The sequence below is a fragment of the Apteryx rowi genome, unplaced genomic scaffold (genome assembly GCF_003343035.1).
Source record: "Apteryx rowi isolate R43461 unplaced genomic scaffold, aptRow1 scaffold_68, whole genome shotgun sequence".
Taxonomy (NCBI): domain Eukaryota; kingdom Metazoa; phylum Chordata; class Aves; order Apterygiformes; family Apterygidae; genus Apteryx; species Apteryx rowi.
Genome location: NW_020450960.1, coordinates 1,779,319 through 1,798,628, shown reverse-complemented (window position 1 = coordinate 1,798,628; position 19,310 = coordinate 1,779,319). Strand labels below are relative to the sequence as shown.

General features: G+C 38.2%; 1 protein-coding gene across 9 annotated transcripts in view; it reads left to right on the top strand.

Annotated features, from left to right (window-relative positions):
* The window catches only part of LOC112975631 (zinc finger MYM-type protein 4), a 35,386-nt gene extending 18,443 nt beyond the window's left edge, over positions 1-16,943 (top strand). For 6 of the 9 annotated variants that reach the window (XM_026085984.1, XM_026085983.1, XM_026085980.1 and 3 more), the window contains 15 exons: positions 1,596-1,736; positions 2,025-2,062; positions 3,274-3,418; positions 4,029-4,150; positions 4,495-4,666; positions 5,624-5,677; positions 5,791-5,970; positions 6,503-6,597; positions 7,194-7,365; positions 8,628-8,723; positions 9,088-9,239; positions 10,608-10,719; positions 12,067-12,315; positions 13,394-13,523; positions 15,134-16,943. In XM_026085984.1, coding sequence (XP_025941769.1) covers positions 1,596-1,736; positions 2,025-2,062; positions 3,274-3,418; positions 4,029-4,150; positions 4,495-4,666; positions 5,624-5,677; positions 5,791-5,970; positions 6,503-6,597; positions 7,194-7,365; positions 8,628-8,723; positions 9,088-9,239; positions 10,608-10,719; positions 12,067-12,315; positions 13,394-13,523; positions 15,134-15,341 — 2,066 coding nt within the window. In that variant the 3' untranslated portion in view covers positions 15,342-16,943. The remainder of the gene's footprint in view (positions 1-1,595; positions 1,737-2,024; positions 2,063-3,273; positions 3,419-4,028; positions 4,151-4,494; positions 4,667-5,623; positions 5,678-5,790; positions 5,971-6,502; positions 6,598-7,193; positions 7,366-8,627; positions 8,724-9,087; positions 9,240-10,607; positions 10,720-12,066; positions 12,316-13,393; positions 13,524-15,133) is intronic. The other 3 variants (XR_003256682.1, XM_026085982.1, XM_026085981.1) reach the window with 3 other exon arrangements.
* The last annotated feature ends 2,367 nt before the right edge of the window (positions 16,944-19,310 follow it).

Sequence of the window (19,310 nt, the reverse complement as noted above, 5' to 3'; positions counted from 1 at the left end):
TATTTGGAAATTCAATTCAGTGAACTTTTAATTAAATATATATTGTCTACGGGGGGACTTGCCTGTTGCCATTGAATGGGCTCAATTTTAGATATTTCTGTTCAGGCAATCTCAGATTTCTGTGGGTATGAAATGAGGTTGCTTCATATACCAAAGGTAGATTTTGATTTTAAAGAAGACGAAACATGAAGTGCTATTTTCAATCGCTTTCATAAAACGAAGGCCCACTTTATTAAGATAAAATGTACTGATGTCTGTTGAAGACATGTTAAATATCTAGCTTGTCTCATGTACTTTATAAGACATAGCCAGATATAGTACAATGTTAGCGTTCATTTAACAAAAAATGATAAGTGGTAAAATTGTAGTAGCCTTAATGATTAAAAGTACAGACTTCCGTATATGAACTTAATGTATCCAGTTCTGTGTAGTGTGTAGGCATATGAAGGGTTACTGTTTCTATTTCATTAAGTGTTGAAGCTTAAAGTATCAATGCTAAGATTAATGTATGCTGTAGCTGTTTCATTGCTGGTTATTTTAGCAGATGGAATGGGAAGGAGGGTGGGAATGAAGCCCACAGGAATAGGAACTGTGAGTTTCTGTAGGGAATGAAATGCAAAGGGAAGAAAGGAAGAAAGGCCCACAAAGACAGGAAGAGGAAGCGAAACAAAGGGCAGAAATAGCACTGGTCCTAAAGAGGGGCATATTCTCCCACTGAGTGATGGTGACTGCAACAGTAAGGTACCCAACGAGCAATAAAGAATATTAACTGAAAGTTTATAGTATGCACCAGGCCATATACTACTCTTGAATTATGTGCACATCTCCTGCTTACGTTGGTGGGAGTTGTTTTCCCTGATTAAGAGTAATATATCACTATATAAGTAACTTTATACTTTCAGGCCATAACTATACCATGTGACATTCCTGGTCTTGTCAGTACATTTGGCTGTTAGTAAGGATAGCAATATGTATGATGGGCCTGCTTCTTCAAAAGTGTGCCAGCAACTTCAGCTGAGGCAAGTGTGTAACACCTTTGAAAAATTGGGCTCCAGGTGTCTCTCTGAACAGGGGGCTGCCAGAATAATGGAGTGCCTCAGAATAGTGTTTTTTTGATGAAATGTGGTAATGGTGCTTTCAGATGCAAAGAATCTAAGAGTTGCTCTAACTGCGAGATTCTTGTAAAATTCTTATCAAAAAAAAATGAGCTCATTCATTATATAGAGCGTATAAGCTTGTCAGGACCTTTGCTGTCTCCTGTACTATATATGTATGGTACTGAGCACAGTGAGGTGTCCTGTTCTGTTGTCTCCCAAGTACTGCCGTAATACATATAATACTACAAATAGAAAGTCCCTTTTATACTATGATGAACTTCTGAAATGTTTCAGTGATTGGAAAACAGCTTAAGTTTGCTTATGGAACCAACTCCTATTTAAACTGAAAACCTGCAGTTTGACACCTGCATTCCCCTCTCATAAGGCAGGCTTTTTCATTTGGAGATGAATCTGGAGGGTGGGAGCTGTTGCTAAAATGTTTTTTTTTATAAATTATCTTACTGCTCATTCTAGTTTTCTTCTGTTCCTTCTATCCAGCAAACCTTTCTATGGCACCAGCTTCCTCATCAGGCCCTCCTTCTTTGAGAAAGGATTCAACCCCTGTCATAGCAAACGTGGTGTCCCTTGCAAGCACCCCTGCTGCCCAGCCTACAGTTAATTCCAACAATGTTTTACAGGGTAGGACTGTTAAATATGACTTCTGCATTTTTAAAACTCCATTTCAGGATATTTATATTTGTTCCTGGATCTTTCCCACTGGGGACAATAGCCACTTCTTCATTACCCTTCATATCAGTGCAGATGGTTACTGTTTTGTCCTTCCTTTACCAAGGTATAAATAATGACTTAAATTTATTTACATGCACCAGAGAATGAAGTTTAATGGGAATTCTTTTTCTTGACCTTGGCGGATTATGGGTCTTGATGACAAGAACACAAACTACTTTGTGTCGTTTCTCTTCACAGGTGCAGTCCCTACTGTGACAGCAAAAATAATAGGAGATGTAAGTTTTACAAAAGAATCTTTTTATCCCTTTTGCCCAAATTGTATCAATAACAAGTAAAGTATCCAAGAATTTAGCACTGTCATTTTGTAACTCCTTTTCCTGCTTGTGACTGGGATTTAAAATCCATCCAGCTTGCAGATGCATGTTTATAAATGGATACTTGTATGGTATAAAAGTCTTTTTGTGTTCAAGGACAGATTGATTTGATCTTTTAGATAAAGACTGTTGAATTGCAGCTCTAGATGGCTGTAGTTCTCAAGCAATTTACATGTGGCCTCCATACTGGGCACTACCTTTTGTGGCCAGAAGTGGGATGTGATATCAAAAGGGCTGCCATGGGAGTAAGGGAACCAAATGGGCTGCTGAGGCTGACATTACCAAGCTCTTGCACCTTAGCTTCCCTTCCCCGCTCCCTCAGTAGTGTGGTAACAGAGCTGTGGGGAACCACTGTCACTTCTTATCTTTTAATAAGTCCTAGAGTCCCCACTTTTGGGCTCTTTGATGTATGTACTGTATATCTTGTGACTCTCTTAAAATACTGAGATTTTATGATGTAGCGCTCAGGTTCTGGAAGACTGGCACCCTTGCTTTTAGCTCAAGTATGCTTTATGGATTAGAGTGTAAACTTCCCCTACTGAAACAGATCGTGTTATTTGAATGCATGACTGAAAATAACAGTTAGCAGGACTTGAAATGATTACACCCACAAGTAATCAGTGTGTGTATAATCAAGAAGTGATACTGATGCTGCCAGTATTTGCATTCTGGTTTTATTTTTATTCCTTTTCAATGTTTTCACATTGATTTACTCAGTGTTTTGGGTATCTGCATCAGCCAACTCTTAAGTCCTCAAAAAGTATGTTAACATAAGTTCTTTTTAGATCTTTGCCATCAGTAAGATTCCAAGATCAAAAGTTTATAGAGGTTGTTTGACTACAGAAATCAAACATTGTTCGGGTCTGTTCTCTGCACTCTTAACAAGAAAAAAAAAGCCCATTGTTTGATTAAAATACATTTTTATGAAGACTAGAAAGCACCAAATGCATTAGAAAGCTGTTTTTCTGCATTTTTAAATGATTGTTTTTAATAGCAACTGTAATACTGCTTTAAATCATGCAGCCTCCCATAGTAGAGAACAAATATTAATCTTTATAATATGCTACCACAACCAATACTGATTCTGCCCTCATTTGTGTTTATTAAAACAGGCCAGTACTCAGACAGATGCCCTGAAACTACCCCCATCACAACCACCCAGGCTTTTAAAAAACAAAGCGTTATTGTGCAAGCCAATCACACAGACTAAGGCCACCTCATGCAAACCTCATACACAAAACAAAGAATGCCAGACAGGTATGTATCTAATCTCTAACCCATTTTTTAAAAGTCTTTATTGCAGGTGAGAGAGTAATGCATGGTTTATGTAACAGAGAATTATTTTTCTTAACATATTTTAAAACCTTAAATAGTTTTCAGATTGTTGTTTCCAAGCAGCAGTTTGCCTTACAGATGCAAAGCATTGGCTGTTCTTTGAAATTCTGAAAAGCTTCATGTGTAATGAATCTTGAGATTGGCTTCCAGTCATCTTTAGTGTTCTGTAATGATCTTAAAATAGTGGAGAATGAGGTGAAGTGGTTATGTGACATACAAAAGGTTGTGGAGGGAACTTGTTTCCCTCAGGACAGAATTTGTGAGTTCTGTGATAGGTGTAATATGTCCTGTTTCAGATAAATTTACTGTACTTGTTCTCATGTAATCCTCTATTAGGACTTGATGTGTACATGCACAAATATTCAGATAAGTTGCAAGTCAGCAGGGTAATATACAGTACTGTGCACATTGAGCTACAAGCAGAAGTCGCCAGTGATGGAGCCCCACACAATTATAATGGTCACTCTGAAGTGTGCAGGATGGCCATGCGCTCATTTTAGGAACTAAACCATTTTTGTTTTCTTTTTAATAGAAGAAGAAGAAGAAGTTCAACCCCAAATCATTGTGGTACCTGTACCTGTACCAGTGTTTGTGCCAGTACCCCTTCACCTCTATACACAGTATACACCAGTTCCACTTGGGATGCCAGTACCTGTAAGTTATCCTTCAGTTCACTAGAGAGGTGGTATATGGTCTTGGTTTTCAACAGGGGACAGAGCAATGTCATTGAGTTTTGTTTTTAGTCCAGCTTAGATGCAGGTGGTATTTGGAATTGAAACCATTTCTTTCCTTATTCACATTATACTTAATTAAGCATCATCACACACAGTTTATAGTGTCATTGCAGATATGAAGCAAGTTGTCCAGTCTGAAGTTATTTTAAAATTTTATGTAATCCTAAAATATATGTAAGATTAAGGGAGAGGAATCTCCCTTCCCTATTTGCCGTTTCCCTTCTCCCACAAACAAGTTCTAATATTTTCCATGTGTCTGTATAGGTACCAGTTCCTATGCTTTTCCCAACTACCCTGGATAATGCTGATAAGATCATCGAAACTATTCAGGATATCAAGGAAAAGATTCCCACAAATCCATTTGAAGCTGATCTCCTTCAGATGGCAGAAATGATTGCAGAAGATGAGGAGAAAGAAAAAACACACTCTCATGGTGGTATGTGATGTTTTTTAAAAAGGAAAATTAAATTAAGTGAAATAGAGGTCCTCTCTTCACAGAAAATAGGTAGAGAAATAGTTGTTGGGCCTGATTGACTGCTTCCCAAGTAAGCATGCCATGTTAAATGGTCTTGTTGTCCTACCAACATTTGTTTTCACAATGAAAGCGTTTGTGCAGTTTAAGTGTTAACCTACACAGGAGTACAGTGCTTATGCCATGAGTTAGTGATTTTGAGTGCTTGGTTTTTAAAATGAAGAAGCCTTCTGGGAATTCCGCTGAACTGCATATTTGAAGAAAGTTTTGCCTCTGTATGCAATATTCTATTTTTTGTTTTGGAAATGTGTTTTCTTTTAAGGTTTGCTTACTCTTGTTGCATGGTTCCCATCTCAGGTGCTGGTTGTGCTTGCACCTTTCTGAAGCTTTTGTAATTTCACAGAGGTTTATCAGTCAATACTCAGTAGAGCTATGTTTAGCTTAGAACCTGAGTTAGATACAGATCACCAACAGTGGTTTAAATGTCTTTGTATTCCCTTTCSCTGATCCTAGGTACTGGTTTGACTTCTGGGTTGGCAGTAACAGATTCCTAGAGATAGTATCCCCTAGATCAATATGTCATGCATTAGCAGAAGAAAGACTCAGAATCAAGAGGGCAGAGCAGCTGCATTACAAGAATATTTTTCCTGTCAGGCTTTTAATGGTGGATTCTTGGAGGGCGGTACATTTAGAAATTTAGAAAAGCAAAGCAAATGTGAATTAGTTCTGCATTTCTGTTTCTCCCGTAACAGCATGGCATAGGTAGAGACCTGTTGGTAGAACTCTAGTGGAGGAGAAGATTCATTACCTATTGGCAGTATTATAACTTAATATATAGTGTTTTGGTGTTCAAAATCTTTTGTCTCAGTTATGTAAGCTGTGAATCATTTGTAGATATAGGATTTCCTTCTTTTTCTTAAGGATCTCAAACATCTGAGCACGAGCTCTTCTTGGACCCCAAGATATTTGAGAAAGGTCAGTTGGATTTTTTTTTTTGTGAAGAGACTTTGATCCTGCTGTCTTTCAAACTTCTGTTTTTGTCCATCCTTTCCTATAGCACATGATGTATTTGATCGTTCTCATTACAGACCAAGGTAGCACTTACAGTGGAGACCTAGAATCGGAAGCAGTGTCCACTCCACACAGCTGGGAGGATGAGTTAAATCACTATGCCTTACGATCAAATACCCTACCGGATCCAGATCCAGAACTGAAACAGTTCTCCAAAGGGGATGTGGAACAGGACCTGGAGGCAGATTTTCCATCAGGTCTGTATAATGTGAAGAAAAATGCATTGCTGTATAAAAGTATGCACAATTTTCTGAGTAAATATTGTACCAGCAGTCTGCTTGTGAAGGGGATGTGTTTTCATTTACTACAACTGGGTATTTAAAGCTGCAGTAATACATCAGCTCTACTAAAAATTATTATTTTTTAGAATATGGTTGGTGTCTTTAAAGATAGCATTCTACAGAACCACTGACAGGGGTAGCAGGTAATCTTGCTGGACTCCTTTGCATTTAGCACTTCTATGTCCCTAGGTACAATTCATTTCAGTTGTGCAGAAGAATAAGCTTGCCTAAATAAGTACATCCACTGTTTGGGGGGCTTTTTACCTCTTCTGAGAATTTACTTTTTTATATAGAAGGTAAATTTATTGCCTAATTATCCAAAGGCAAAGCATTACTTGAATATGTGGATGTGATTGTCAACTTCAGGATATTCAGTAGTATCTAAGTGACACTTCTACTTTGGCATGTTAAATCATATAAACTCTTAATGGTGTTAATTTGACTTTAGACTCATTTGACCCTCTCAGTAAAGGACTGGGTCTACATTCGCGTTCACGAGCAAGACGGAGACATAGAGATGGCTTCCCACAGCCAAAAAGACGGGTAAGAAAGTATTTTTGGAACATAAGTTTCTCACATTTAAGGTAATAACATTAAGTGCATGCTTATTCTCAAAGTAAGAAGTCTTGCTCTGGGGTGAAAATGAGAACTTGATTTTAACTATGCTATATATATATATATATATATATATTTTCTGTTCTCCTGCTATATAAAATAAGATTTTCTTCCCTCTGCTCTGCAACTAGGTAGAATAAATGTTCTTTTTGGTGCAGAACATTTAAAGAATGTGTATCATTTAAAAAGCTCCAAAATAGATGTATTTTTAAGTAGTGTAATAATCTACAGGAAAGAAACAATCTTTTATGATGTAGGCAGAGAGGAATATATTTCTGTGTGTATTTATCATGAGAAGAATTACTGTTATTATTACACCTTTTCCATGAAGCATGGTTAATATTTGTCCACTTATTAATTAAAAAAAAAAATTGTATAGTCATTCAGCTTCTGTCATGAGCGTAGGTTTTTGTTATCATGTCAGTGCACTGTCTTTATTATCCAAGATCACGTTAAGTTTCCATAGATAAGGAGCTTATTAAATGTAAGCTTGTGTTTTCTTTGGTTTGTGCGTTTTCCTGCAGGGACGGAAGAAGTCTGTAGTTTCTGTAGAGCCCCGGAATCTCATGCAGGGTTCCTACCCAGGATGCTCTGTTTCTGGGATGACCCTGAAGTACATGTATGGGGTAAATGCCTGGAAGAATTGGGTCCAATGGAAAAACGCACAGGAGGAACAAGGGGACCTAAAGTTTTCAGGTAAACTTGTCTGTCTTTCAGTGGAAACCACAGTACTTAGTTGAAGAGCGCTCAGTGTGATATGTTATTCAGGTAGGTATTAGGATTATTCATTATTAACTGAGGTTTAAAATATCCATGAGTAGAGAAAAGATTTTATGGAACATCATCTTATGGCTTCTCATGCATTTAAAAATCTCATCTCTTGCATTCTTAATTTATCTGTCACCTATTAAAACAGACTCTAAAATACAAGGTTTCTTTTCAACATTATAATGCATTAACTCCCCCTTTGTGTTCATTTATGTGCGATAATTCATGTATAGAATAGATGTTTTATGCAGCTGCAGAGCTTTTACTGAGCTAATATCAGGCAATAGTTCTAAGTTGGCAATACTATGTTGGTCCCATCTTTTTCTTCTGTAGTTAAAGTATTCACAAAGCATTTGTGTGCCAGCATAATTGTTTGCCATAAAAAAAACTGTATGCTACAGTGTTAAAATCTAACACCTCATTTCTAGACTTCACAGTTGTGAAGAAACCTTCCTGAAACTCTTCTCATTCTATGCTGCACCCTGCCTGAAACTAACTTTAAAAGGCATGAGTTGTTCCTTTCGTCTCACTAGGGTGACATCTAATAGTGGCAATGTAAATGCTGTGTTCGTTTGTTTGTCTAATTATGACTTTTTTACAAAAGCACAGCAGTCCTGGGATTTGGCAGTGTCCAACTCTCCTTTTCTCTGGTCTCAAATCTGTCTTACATGCTTGCACTGAGAGTTTTGTGGGCAAATTTTCAGAGTCCAGCAGAGAATTTAAATTAGGAATGTAACTGAGCTTTGCTGGGATGGTGGGGAAGAGAGCAAACCATATTAAACATTGCTGCAATGTAAAGAACTTAGTGTGATAGGACTTGTATAAGAGAGATCTCAAAGGGAAGAATTCTGGTTAGAGAGAGATCTGCTTCTTCCTCATTTGGAATTTCTGTTGTCATTACATGAGAACAGCTGTTTCTTGTTTCCCAGAAGAAGAGTAATCACATGAGTTATTGTCTTTTCTTCTTGTGGTTAAGGAAAAAATGATTACAGCCAGTTCCAGGAAACTATATCCAAACCCCAGAAAGGTTCCCTGTTTAGTCCCAAGCAGTCAGTCACTTGTGTATGGTGTGGAGCAGCCAAGGCTAGTAATTTCATTGCGGATTCTCTGATTGATTGAWTCTCTATTTGCTCTGCTTCCCTTTCCGAATCCCATGGCCCTTTAAACTCTTCATTCCTTCTCCCTTTAAGGAGTCGAATATGCTGCACTCAACTCATGTCCAGAGCTACTAGGAAATACTCAAGATCTTTCTCTCACTCAAGATTCCCCTGAGTCCAGCTATAGAGGTGAAGCTGATTTATCAACCCTACACTGCCAGCCTCAAGCATACGTAACCATTGCCATGCCACAGCTTCGGTGTCACTGAGCTCCCTACCATTTAAATATCCTAGCTTTAAATATCTATATTCTTCTTACTCAGTTACAGCATTTGTACTGGTTATACATGCTGGTGGTTTGTTTTTTGTTGGCCAACTATTTATTTAATTGTTAGCTGACAGACAGGAAATAGTTCACAAGTTTAGACATACAGGGGACTGTTTGTTTGGGATAGATGTTTTAACAGTTCTGCCTGCATGAAATGATAAGGAATGTGTGAAGATTTAGTCTGTTGAATGAAGTTAATTTTTCTCATAATTTTCTTCACCGCAGTTCGTCCTGTGAAACTCAAGGAGGACATTCTCTCATGCACTTTTGCTGAACTGAGTTTTGGCTTGTGCCAGTTTATTCAAGAGGTGCGGAGACCAAATGGAGAAAAATATGATCCTGACAGCATCTTATACTTGTGCCTTGGAATTCAGCAGGTAACTCATTGAGTTAGGGTATTGCTGAGAACATGCCAAACACTAGTGTGGCTTTTTGTGCAGTATCCACAACACCATGCTGTGTTTGCAGAGGAGGCAAGAGTGTTTCTTTATTTCTGCTTTATTCTTAGTCTGTTTTGGTCCCATACTTGGCTAWTTTGTCTGGACCTTTTTATGATCAAAGTAGAATGGCCTCTTCTGTACTTGGGAGGAATGTGGTATGGAGGGATAGGTGTTTCTGTCTGGACACAAATCTTTCATTTTGGTACCTTTTTTATCCTTGCCATGTGTAGGAAAGCTAGGTATAAACTTGTGGATCCTCAGAAATATTTGCTTTATGATGGAATGTTTCAGATCTAAATAGTTGCACAATGCTCTTCTAATATGCAAGTTACATGGACGAGATTACCCGGGAAAGACTGTGCTCCTTCAGTGGTTAAGCAGATACCTATTGTGTTGGCAAAACTTACAGAAATAGTATAATGTGAATAATAGAATTGTAATTAATGAATACTAAGAGTCATGTAACCAGTCCTTGCTACCTGCTTAGGCACTGCATGTTGAAACAGTTGCAGCACAAACCTAGAATAAAATAACTTCTATTGAAAACTCAGTGTCTCAGTTTAACATACCACCGTTTGAGGCTTTTTTGTAGAAATATCTTTTCATTCGTTTTCTTGAATAGTCATTGGGTGATAAGGAATAAAGAGCTATTTCTGATGTAAAACCTGCCATTTGATTAGGCATGGAATTATCTTTGACTTTTTTTTTTTTCCTGGCTGTGCTTGAAAAAATGCAGAAAGAGTTAAAATTCAGATTGCCATTGATAAGGTCTAGGAGTTTCAGCATTTTTTGTGTTCCGCTTTTGACTTGCATACTTTCTCGTCTACAGAAAAAAAAATGTTAATGGCTCCTTGACCAGAATTTAGGGGACTTTTGCATTGGTGCTGTAAGTTGAGCTTTTTCTGCAGCCCCCCACTGGGCCTCTATCTGTTGTCAGGAGAGCCTGTATTAGCAAGTGAAGTTTCTTTTCATAGAAGGGTATTCAGTAACTAACCTGTTCTGTATAGACAAACTTTTTTTTTTTGAAAGATATTTTTCTTTACTTTTAGAGGATGATGATTTTTCAGAAAACAGCTCTAGAGCTTGGAACATTGGCAATAATTCTTGCCTATATCTCCCATTTCATACTGGGGAGGTCCCAGTCCCTTCAGAAAATCTGATTAGATATCTTACTGAAGAATTCAACAACATGTTTTGGACCATAAGACACTTGGACATAAGAAAGAAAAAGAATCTGATGTCCTGTATCTTTTCTGCAATGTTAAGTAATCATAAATTGTATGTCTTCCTTTTTTTCTCTTGTAGTACCTGTTTGAGAATGGTAGAATAGATAACATTTTTACCGAGCCCTATTCCAGGTTTATGATTGAGCTTACAAAACTCTTGAAAATCTGGGAACCTACAATTCTTCCAAATGGTAGGACAATTATTTTATTTTGTGTAGCTGCATGACAAAGTCATTATTATAAATTACTACTTTCTCATTGTCATGAAGAAGAATATGATCTGAGGCATTCACATTAGTTTCCTCTTCCCCACCATGTAGTTGTTTGTGGTAGACTAGAACTGTGGATTTTATGTCTATCTCTCTCGGTCACAGATTGCACTTTAATATATCTTTGTCTCTGATTAATCTGTCAACTTCTTTGAAAGAAAGGCTTCCCATTCCTCTAGTAAACATGCCGGTTCTTCTCTTCCCTTAAGTTTTAGCTAGTCTTTATTTGAATACAGGTAGCCAGAACTGTATGTGGTATTTGAGATGGGTTACTGCAAATACTGTGTACAATTACATTAGTATTTCCTTGTCAATACTGGAAATATTTCTTCTGATAAATCATAGGATCACAGTAGCAGGCTGTTGGTATCTTATCTCAACTCCTTGACTTCAAGTTCTTCTCACCTTAATCACTTCCAAATTAAGAGCTCCTGAATTCTGCAGATATTTTTAATTGGTCTTCAAGTATGAACATGTGCTTTATAAAGCTGGACAGCAGCAATTTTAGTAGATCAGATCTTTTAAGAGTACCAGGAAACCTTGAGTGATGTTGGAAACTCCATACCTGGATCTACAACTGGCTTTTCATTTTAAAATTTAACTTTCTATTTAATGAAGAAATARCCCAGTTACTTGTAGACTGATGCATACAGTGAAGTTGTTTTTCTCAACAAGTATCTTATAAGCCTCCATATCTCCTTTTCCTAGCTGGCTTACCATAACAACAGTGGTAGAGGTAGTATCATTTGAACTCATGCTCCATGCCCTAGGAATTATACTTTTTTTGCAGTTGACTGACTGTGGTTTAATTCAGTGAAATTAAAACTCAGTGAGATTCTGCTGGTATCTGCAATCTTCCTTTATATCCTTCTCTCCATTCTTCAGGCACTGGAGGATCTTGCTGTTGCACAACTTGGTTCTCCATGCTTCCTCTTATGTTCATGCATGCAGTCTTCTTGATGTTACTGGAATTACAGTTGCTTATTATAGGTCTGAATTTGATCTGATGTGCAGTTCATTCACATACAAGGTTAGGTAAAAGAGAACTTACGTGAGTTTCTGACAGAATCTGCCTTCTTAATATTATCTATTTCTGCCCTCCCACCCTGCCTGTATGTGATACTTTCTCTTGTCACTTTGAGAAAATTCTTAAAATCCACTAGATTGCCAGGGATCTGTAAAAGCTGTTCATTTATAACCGAGTGTGGAGAACAGCCCTAAAATAGCATAAATAACCCTTTTCTTTTTTTCTTTGCCCATTGTCTTCAGGTTACATGTTCTCAAGAATTGAAGAGGAACACTTGTGGGAATGTAAACAGCTGGGTGCATATTCCCCTATAGTCTTATTGAACACACTTCTATTCTTCAACACCAAATACTTCCAACTAAAGAATGTCAGCGAGCACCTGAAATTATCGTTCGCCCATGTCATGAGACGCACCCGGACTCTGAAGTATAATACTAAGATGACGTATTTACGTTTTTTCCCACCCTTTCAGAAACAAGAGGTAGAATCAGGTAAGTGCCTGCTTTCTGATTCTGAATTTCTGCAATCATATTTATATTGTCTGCTCCTTATTTTAAAAAGGGACAAGGGGAAGAATATGTTATGCAGTAAGCAGAGCTGTGAAGAGTCTGACTTCTGCTGTTACCCAGTACATTTTCAATATTTTTTCACCTCTAGTAGGGTTTAAAATGAGATTCGACATGAGCCAAGGTGTCTAGTTAAAAAAACCCCCAAAACTTCTAGTTGAAAACATACTAATTAGTAATGTTGTCTGCCTTTGTGGAGTGCCTTTGCAAGGACATCAAGTGGGATCATGATACTATTGGCTTCTTCAGTTAAAAGTTCCAATATGTACATGAATTCTTCTTTATTAAGAAAAATTATATCCTCCATATTCTTCTGCTAGGTACTAGTTCTTGCTAGTTTTTCTGTAAGAGGAATAACACTTCTACTCTTCCCTCATAGAATTACATCCTTGATGAGATTGAAAGCATGTGCCCTAGTTAATATTCTAAGCAAGTGACCACAGAATCTTCCTTAAGTGCTTTTTAGATTACTTCTATCCCAGAATTTAATTTTTAGTCTGATTTCCTAAGAAAGCAGAACTTACAGAATTATGTTGTCTATCTATATGTAAGCTCCCTTGTTCCCACAATGGCTTTGAACTTAGCCAGTTTGAACTGAGGGGCAGGATTCTTAAAAGTGCTCAGTTTTTATAAGCTTTGGGATAGAGGAAGAGAACAGGAAACTCTGCCCAATTGGTGCCCGGTGGCATCACTGAAGGAAAGGTGGGAGCTCTCCGCTATTCATGTCTCTTGTCCTTGTGGCAGCAACTGACTCACCAGTTAGCACCCCCGTAGCTATGGACACACTATAGCATATGTGATGTTTTGCTCACCCAGCAGGCTGATTACATCAGACCGGTTGATTTGCTTATGATTTTGAATGACAGATTATAATGTCAAATAGTGTCTTGCTTCTTTGTGATACAAAATCCCATCAGACTGGTGCTAAGCGAAGTGACTAGGGTTTATTCTTGGAGGTGCTATTCTTCGCTGAACATCTGTGATGTCATTTTTCTGTATCCAGATAAATTATCTGTAGGCAAAAGGAAACGTGGTGAAGATGAGGAGATTGCAACAGCAGTGGAAATGGCTGAAAATACGGATAATCCCCTGCGATGTCCAGTCCGACTTTATGAATTTTACTTGTCAAAATGGTAAGTGACAGAACTTGATTTTCAATCTGTATGTGGACTAGAACAGTCCAAAAGGGCAAAACATTTCTGTGAGGAAAATAGGTGCAGTTTTCTCCCAGCACCCTCCAAAGGTAGAAGAGTTTATGAGCTAAGTACTTGGCTTTGAAAAGCAGGTAACCAGCATCCATCCCTCAGGCCTCTGGAAGCAAGGATCCCACCCAGACCTTTTGTGCCTGTACTGCAGGCTTCTCTCTCCTTTTCCTAGTACCCCAATGTGAGTAGAGCCATGCTAATAGGACTTCCTTCATCAGCACTGCTGTTGGACTCAGCAAATAGGTAGTGTTTGTTACTTGTGTTGGATAAAGAGTAGAGTTACAAAGAGATGTATATCCTTTAAATGCCTTTTTACAGATCCTCAGGAGATCCCTGAAGAGGGCCCTCCACAGGGTGCAAGTCTAAACAGAGAGCATTACTATAGTGACCATGATCTTCTCATCTCTCTAACTTCCTATGCAGGATTCTTCTTCTGAGAAGCTTATGACTAGTATCACATGTTCCATGTGAAAAAGAGTAGGAAAAGTGTGAAATAGATAAAACTGCTGATGGCTTTTGCATGCTGAAATGTGAGATTAACTTTTATTTAGAAATTAGAAAGAAGACTATATAGCAAGGACATAGATATAAGTCATTTTGTCTCTCCCTTTTCCTATACAAATTTTAGTTAGATCATTGAGCAGGTGGAATATGGTGTTCCTCTCTTTTCAAAGAAAATACACGTGCAAAATGAAACAGTATTTCATTAGTGCCAACTAACACCCAAATAAATCACCCTCAAAAATACACCTAGTGAGCTTACTACAAATTATCCTATTGCTTAGGCAAAGGTGTGCCTCGTAGCTGTCCTGACTCTCTGTCTCCCCGTTACCTTCCATGCATTCACTTGCATATCATTAAAAGCTTTTAGCTGTCCTTGGGCTGTGAAAACACTTTCATGCTCCTCGTCATATATCACAGCTAAGCCCCTGCAGTCATGCAAGCATCAGTAAAAATTAACTTTTTTGTTTTAATCTGAATGTTCCAAAGCCAACCAAGAGGAACCCTTTCTCTAGAGGGCTGTGTTTCTTCCTGCCAGAGCTTTCTCAAAGTCTGATGGTCAGTCTTTCAAGCAGGTGGGCTCACCATTCTGCACCATGAGCAGGCAAGCTAGGATTTAGTTTTGTGTTTTGCTAATTCTTGAACTGTCCCAAAGTACTCAGCAATTCTGGAATATTAGAACCAATTTTATTCAGATATTAAATGTCAAATGCATCATCAATCATATCGAGACACCCATACTATTAATTGGATAATACTACAGTTGAAGAACCACCTCTGTAAAGAGGTCGCTCTAATTGTCTTCATTTTGTAAGCAACTGATGCTGAGTGACCTGGAAACAACTTAACTGTTCACTAAATTGAAGGGGGAAAGCAAGTCACTAGTAAGAAGATATGAATTATGCCATTTAAATTAGTGATCATCTATTCACAATGTAACTTCCATTTTCTTTGCTGTTTCTCCTTAACCTCTGTTGTCCATAGGACTGTTAGTGCTGCCTTCTGATAATGTGGTCTTCCTTTCTTTACACTGACAGTTCTGAAAGCGTGAAGCAGAGAAGTGATGTATTTTACCTTCAACCTGAGCGCTCCTGTGTACCCAATAGCCCCATGTGGTATTCCACGTTGCCAATAGACCCAGGAACCTTGGACATCATGTTAACACGTATTCTTATGGTGAGGGAGGTACATGAAGAACTTGCCAAAGTCAAATCAGAGGACTCTGATATTGAGTTATCAGACTAACTGAAGTGGGGTATTTTCCTTTGAATACACATCAGAAGCACCAAACTGTGAATACGTCCAGCCTTTGGAAAATGTGTATCAAATAAGCCAAGATAATGTCACCTAAAGGCATATTTTGAACCACAGTGGATGTACAAACTGGAATTGGAAGGAAGCAAGCTATGTAAGCTGCAAGAAACAACGTCCTACAGCAGCGATAAATCCTCTGAACAAACTCAAAATGAACTAACCTATTTGAGTGGTGCATAAATCCTTTATCTGTTTAGGATTTTAAAAAAATTGTGAAATATTTTTAAGGAAAACAGTTGCGTAAAAGCTACCATAATGATGATGGGCATAGAGAGCTAGACTGTGGCTCACGTGATTTCTCAGCCCGATGGCTGGCAGTCATTGCTGCCAAAAAACATGTGGAGATCCTAGAGCTCTTCACAAGGACAGGAGAGAAAGTGGTGATATTTAGGCAAACAGACACCTTCCGTTATAAATATATACACACACATGCTTTTATAATTTTTTTAAAACTGGGATCAAATGTTAAGAAGGCAGAAGCTGCCAGGGTAGCTATCTAAATGGACAACAATCTGGCTGCTGTTAAACGGTCACACGATGCCAGAATCTAGCTCTCGGTCCACGCTAATACCAACTCTAGCTGTTTGATCTGTGATGTGGAAGAGGTGCTGTAGGTCAAACTTCAGAGTGATCACGTTATGGGACAAACATTTCTGGGGTATGTACAGGAGAGTGACTGTCCTGGGGTATGTGCAGAAAATCCCTTAACTAGCCCAGTAGCTCTGCAGTCTGTTGATATAATCTAGCAAATACTGTGGTGCGCGGAAATTTTTTTTTCCCTTAAGGCAGCTTTCCTTTCTCCTCTTTCCCCTACTCCGATGTTTTTGGTTATTTTATAAGGCAAATCTGGAGGGCCTTGTCATTTCAAGGGAAAGATGCATGCACTCTTTCTCTTTCCACCTTTGCGACACCTGCGGTGTTGTACAAAGGATGCAGTATTACTTCTGACAAAGAACTGTGGTAGAAAGTTACCATGTGTGTTTTTTCCCCACCCCACCCAAAGAGATTTAGTCATAGTGTTGGAAATTGAAAGAGATTTTTTTAAGGCTTGGCTGTTACTGCATCTTTTAGAAGAGAAAAGTTCCCATATTGTGTTTAGAGGACAGGACATTATCAGATACTGTCTGTATCTCTGTTTTCTCAAGCTATAGATATGTGTTTCTGATGACCAGAAGTCACAAATTCATTGGAAACCCAAACTATTTTTAAAGAAGAGAACTGTATGGTTTTTATCTAGTTTTGGTCAGTTATCCAGCTTCTGTAACAGGGGTCTGATATTTGATCTTGTCACTAAAATTTCAGGAGATGAAAATCAACAGCCTTGAATGATATTTCCTTTTTTTGTTTGTTTTGTTTTGTTTTTTAATTATTTTTTTAGCAGTAACAAAAGTAATTTAACAAAAATAAAATCAGAAAGTAGTCTATTGACGTTGTGTACTCGGTAGTCCTGTCCCTGCCTGTAACAGATTTCACTGATGTATTTTTTAATACAGAAAACTATGTGAAAAGTAAACCTGCCCCGATTCTGTCTGATCCAAGCCCATCTGTGTCTGTCATTTCTGATCAAAGATACTGCTTTGTCCATGTCCTGGCCTAGCATTCCCGGGGGAAAATACTTTGGCCACAATGTGTACCCTAACAATAAACTACCCAGGCACTCGGAGGCTTAATGATTTTCATTTAGGTTAATTTCATATTGTATAAACACTAACTTATACCCTATAGTTATATTAAAATATTTAAACAGCAGGCACACTATTTTGTATCGGGATGGTTGATAGAATGTTTCAGGGGAAAAAAAAATCGCTCTGGAGAGAACAGCTAACTGGCTTAGCGTGCAGGTCTGTAGAGGATAACAAAGCCTGAGAGATGTGTCTGTTGCACACAGGTATGCCCAGAGCCTCCGTGTTAGTAGAAGACAGGAAGGATCCAGGAATAACGGGAGTTCTTGGAGATTCCGTGTAAGAGTGCAGCTATCTGAGTCTGTATCAGGTTGCCTTTGCCCTTTACTCTCCTTCCGCTGACCGCCCCCAGGGAATAGGCAAGGGAAAGAGTTGAGACATGCTGTTGGGAGGGCTGGTTTTTGCTGGGAGGGGGTGGGGATTGTTTAAAAAATAATACCACAACTGAGTTTTCCCTTAATAGACATAACAGAAGTATTCCCATAGAATAAAGTAGTATATTTGTATATTATGAGTAAAGTATTCATTTTTCTTTCTCTGAAGAACCTCGCTCTTTCTTGTCTGTGAATGCTTTCATGTATGTTAATTTTTTCCAGGTCCTTGGAATGAAAGATATTTGTATATTTTCTCAGCGAAGAAAGCTAAAACACTTTAACATGACTGACTGAAAGCAAAGTTGTTAAACACTGTACTAACTCCTTTTATTTAGTCACTCTGAGATGAGGAAGGGTTCGGTGCAGCTTCTTTTGATGATATGATTAACAGAACAGATAAGCGTAGTTTCCATTTTTCTAGGGAGGTGCCTTCTGCTTCGGGCCCTGTGGCAGCGGCGTGCGCTCTCCTGGGTATGCCTGTGCTCTCGCAGCCTCTCGAGGGATTTGTCGTCAAGCTGGCTAGAATTCACACTGACTAACAGGATCTATTGCCTTGAAGGATTAAAATATATTTATAGATTATACATGCAGTATTGAAGTTCTAAACACTTAGACAAAGTTGTTTATAATAAAAATATCTGAATCATTTGCTGACCATGCAACACTTCATTACTTGAAATATTCTTTTAGGGAGAAAAATCATGTTTTAGTCTCATTATGGACAGAGAAGCAACAAAGATGAGTGTGAGAAGGACGAGCAGAAGAAAGTACTTCCTGCTGATTGATCGAGTTTCTCTCTTTACCTGTATGCCTTCTAACTGCTAGACACACATTGTTCAAAAGTGTTTAATTTCAGATGACAGCTTAGCTGTACAAACTGTCTAGTTTGAGAGTTTGGAAGCCAGAATGTCTTGTTACTCATTAGAGTATATTCTTGTAAAGAATTACAGTTCTGTCCACTAATGCAAGTCTTTGGATTTTGCAGAGATTTTCATTTAAAATGCTTACTGGAGTGTGGCTATTATCTATGCAGGGCTGGTGTTTTCTTAGCAGTTTTTATTCTAAAAGATGCTCAGAACATGCCTTCTAATCTTTCTTGGTTTCATTTGACTAAAGGAGGATACTAAAAGCACTTGGAATGTCACAGAATTAGGTGCAAAAGAAGTTAAATTATCTTATGAATTATTCTGTCAACCTCATGAACCACTGATCTGAAAGAAAACCCTGGATTTCTCTGGCAGTAGTCTCCAGCCCAGTGATGTCTCCTCAGAGACTTGAAGTAAAATGGCAGCGGAGTCATTCATTTCATATTTCCTAAGGGTACGCACATACGATGGCGAGGCAGCACCAAGGAAGCTTTAGTGCAAGGGCTACAGAAGTGACTCTGAACATGCAATAAAGTCTGTTTTTTGGTAACAATCTTAGTAACTCTTTTCAGTCCCTTGAGCAATAGTTTCACTGTTGCCTTAAAAAAGGAAAGCAGAACAAATGCTGCTGTATAAAATATGGTGCTCTTTTCAAACCACAGTCGCCATGCCATGCTCCCTGTGTAAATTTGACTTTTGCTGACATCAGCACAACGGGTTGCTCTTTTTTTGTCTTTGTGTCATCCAATTTAAACATTCCCAACAGATCTAGTGGAGGCAAAAGTAAGATTTGCTCTCTTCTACTAAATAGCTGCTCATCTACCGTATGTGCCTAGTAGAAGGGATCAGTGTACAAGATTTAAAGAAAGAACAAGTGTTGAACAATCAACTAAAACATCGTTGCAGAAGAAGGAGGGAATCTACCACTAATCACTGCATAGACCAAATTTTTTTTGCAGTGGCGATAATTGGTAATTA